The sequence below is a fragment of the Octodon degus genome, unplaced genomic scaffold (assembly GCF_000260255.1).
Source record: "Octodon degus isolate 3935 unplaced genomic scaffold, OctDeg1.0 scaffold00160, whole genome shotgun sequence".
Classification (NCBI taxonomy): domain Eukaryota; kingdom Metazoa; phylum Chordata; class Mammalia; order Rodentia; family Octodontidae; genus Octodon; species Octodon degus.
This window is the reverse complement of record NW_004524736.1, coordinates 4,959,773-4,963,155: the sequence shown is the minus strand read 5'-3', so window position 1 is coordinate 4,963,155 and position 3,383 is coordinate 4,959,773. Positions and strand designations below refer to the sequence as shown.

The 3,383-nt window shown below is 56.8% G+C and overlaps 1 protein-coding gene across 2 annotated transcripts in view; it reads right to left on the bottom strand.

Moving 5' to 3' along the window:
- Positions 1–253: 253 nt before the first annotated feature.
- Flnc (filamin C) overlaps positions 254–3,383 on the bottom strand; it is a 27,780-nt gene continuing 24,650 nt past the window's right edge. For both annotated transcript variants that reach the window (XM_023702840.1, XM_004642730.2), the window contains 5 exons: positions 2,811–2,943; positions 2,547–2,723; positions 2,158–2,376; positions 1,291–1,500; positions 254–1,186 (listed from right to left, as the gene is read on the bottom strand). In XM_023702840.1, the coding sequence (XP_023558608.1) occupies positions 999–1,186; positions 1,291–1,500; positions 2,158–2,376; positions 2,547–2,723; positions 2,811–2,943 (927 nt within the window). In that variant the 3' untranslated portion in view covers positions 254–998. The remainder of the gene's footprint in view (positions 1,187–1,290; positions 1,501–2,157; positions 2,377–2,546; positions 2,724–2,810; positions 2,944–3,383) is intronic.

The window sequence follows — 3,383 nt, the reverse complement described above, 5'->3', positions numbered from 1 at the left end:
AACAGTGTCCACTCCCTGGTACTGTCTCCCGGCTTCCAGCTAGCTGAGGACTCAGCCTCCACCCCCACCCCAGTCTCTTGAGCTTTCTGCCAACATCCCAGCCCTCAGGTCTGCCCCAGGCCACTGTTCCCTCAGCCTGGGCAGTCTTCCAGGGGACAACCATCCCGCCTCTGCCTCCCCAGGGCAGATTTGGAGCCAGCCTGCCAGGAAGCAGCCAGCCACCCAGAGCACGCCCACAAGGAAGAGCCAAGCCTCTGCGACAGCCGCACTTTATTTGGAGTTTTCCACCTAAGCAGCTCCCAGCTGAGCTGCATGACATGTGCAAAAGACCCCCAGAAAGCTGGGCCTCGCAGTGTGTAAAAAAGGCCCCCCAAGGGGCAGAGCTGTGCAACCGTAAAAAAGAGAGGGAGGGAGAGGGAGGAGGAGGGAGGGTGGGAGGGAGAGAGAGAAATCAGTCCCCGAGGAAGCCTGGCTTGGGTGGGGTACATAGAGCTTGGGGCAGCCCACATGCTGCTTGTTCCAGATCTGCTCTCTTCTCCAATTGTGCTTTCTTTTCCAAGTCCTTAACACTCCAGGGTGGTGGCCACCACCGGAGAGGCCAGATGCAGTCCTCAGGCAAGGCAGCCTGGCCGGCAGAGTGATTTGAGGGTAACCACTCTCACAGACGCCCCCAAAACCTTGCTCCCCCACTGGCCATGGCTCTACCAGGAAACTCAGGGCTCCCCTCACCCCCTGTGCTGCACTGTGTCACAGCCTCTGCCTCTGAGCCTGGCCCCATCTCCCCTTATGGCACATCCAAGGGAGGACACCAGCCTGAGACAGATAAAAAGCCTCCATCCACAGAGGGCAAGGAGGCTGTGCCATTCAAGTCACACCCAAGGCAGGTGTCTAGTGCTGGCTCTGTGTGAGTGTGTCTGGGTGTGGCACACTGGTGTGTGGATGGGTGTGAGTGCTTGGCCGGAGGTGGGGGCTGAGGCTGGGGGAGGCACTTCTGGGATTCAAGGCACATTGACTTTGAAGGGGCTTCCAGGGACACTTTCATCACCCCACTTGACAATGAGGATGTAGTCCCCTTTCTCCTTGACAGTGTAGGTGACATTGTATACCCGGTTCCCTATGTGCTTCACATACACCTCCTCGCAGGGGGTCTTGGGCCCATGCACACCCACCATCATCATGTTGGTGCCTGGAGAGGAGACAGAGGGATGGGCTCATACCAGGGTCCCAGAGGCCCGCACCCTCCCCACCCCCCATTCCCATCTTCACCCCACCCTATCCCCTTGAGCATGCCTGCTTTGCTGCAGTCCACGGTGAAGGAGTTCTTTTGACCCACAAAGGCCTGGGACAGCCCAGGGCCCCGTGTCACCACCTTGCTGGCATCTGAGGAGAACTTGGGGATGGAACTATAGCTGGAACCACGGCTTGAGGATGACTTGGTCACAGTCTCCACCAGAACAGTGGATGTTTCATGAAGGCTGTGACCTCCAGACAGCCGGGGACCTGCGGGGGACAGTGGGTGGCCATGAACCCAGTCGGTATGAATCCTGCCTTTCCCTAGGTCAGCCCTGGGCCAGCTCTGTGACACTCAGGGACCCAGGGCACATTGAATGCACTGTGTTCCCCCACAATCTCAGCTGTGACATTCAAGCAGTGCAGCCCCATTTCCAACAAGTGCCCAGACTACCAGCTCCAACTCCTGCTTATCCTAGATCTTGGCCTCTGAAGACGCTGTCCCTCATCCTTCTAGGCTTTGTCTGGGAACTCAAGAATCTTACTTTTAAAAGGAACATCCTACATAGCTAAAAAAGTACTTTAAACAGGTTTCAAAAGGGAAGCTTCTCAAATATCTGTCTTCTTTAAAACAAGAAATAAGGGACACCTAGAAGAAAAAGTTAATATTTGGGGTATTACTGTAGGTGGACAAAAATAGCAAGGAAGAACTGGAGTTCTTGTTTGTTCGATTGGTGTTTGGATTTTGGTACCAAGAAGTGAACTCCACGTAATGGAGTAATATAGAAAGCCAGGTTCCCGCCCCCCGTACCTCCTTCCTGGTAACTTGGCCATGCTGTCTGGGGAGGATTATGGTCAAATGAGAACAGCCACTAATGCTGTCGGTGCTGGGCTGGGCTATAGCCCTCCCCCACCTGAGGCACTCACCTGTGACCTTAGCTTTGAAGGGGCTGCCCACGATGTGCTGGGGGCCACCGTACTTGATGGCGATGAGGTAGTTGCCAGGGGCCATGGGAGTGTAGGTGACCACATGGCCCTCAGGACACTCCCGACAGTCCAACTGCACCTTAGAGGGGCCATCGATAGTGACAGACAAGGCCCCTGAGCCTGCATTCAGGGTGTTCACAATGAATTCTGATGACACACCTGGAGGACAGAGGGAACAAGACTGTAGGCAGGAAGAGATGCAGCCTAGAGTGGCACTGAGCCCCAGGTCTTGGGCTGCGGGAGACTTGGAGCTTGGGAAGCATTGCTCCTGCCTCCAGGGCACTCAAGTACCCCAAAGCCCACCCCTGCACCCCAGCTCAGGCACTCACCAGTGGTGCCTCCCTCAAGCCCAGGACCATAGGCTGACACCAAGCCTGGGTCCCCGGCCTGGCTTTGTTCTCCTACACGAATCTTGAAGGGGCTTCCAGGGATGTGGGCACCATTGAACTTGACATCGATGGAGTGGACACCATTCTCATGCGGAATGAAGCGGATGGTATGCTTGTCTGGGGACAGAGCGTTGGTGGTAAATATCTTTCCTTCCTAGGAGGTCCTGTCTGGCAGGGGTGGCAGGGGCATGGGCAGCTCCTCACCACTGTCCAGCTCAGAGACATAGCACTCCTCTACTGCCCCTGACGGTGTGTGGACCCTCGCATCAATCACGCCCCGGGCACCATTCAGCTGCACTGCAAAGGATGCTGGCTGGTTCACCTTGAGCCCCGTCTCCTGCAAAGGCCACAGAAGATACTCAGATTCCTGGGAGGCTAGGGCTGGAGCATCTTCCCTGCTGCCTTTCTCCATGAGCCCAGCGGAGGCACCAGCCTTCCCAGTCCCTGCTGGGCCCTGCCAGCCATCCCATCTTGCAGGGAGACACAGAGGAGGCTGGGGCTGGTCTGACATCTGCATTCACCTGCCATCCACCACCAGAATCAGGCTAGGTACTATGGTGGACAAGGGACGGCATGACCTCTCCTGGCTGAGGAAGCAGGGGCCAGACACTGGGCAAAGCTGGCCTAGTGGGGCTGGTGAGATGGCTCAGTGGTCTAAAGCACCTACTTAGAACAAGCTTAGAAAAGCACAGGGACCATGGTTCAATCCCCCAGCACCACATGCCAGCCAGCCCCGCCCCCTGGTGGGCTGAGCTGGCCACACACACACACACACAC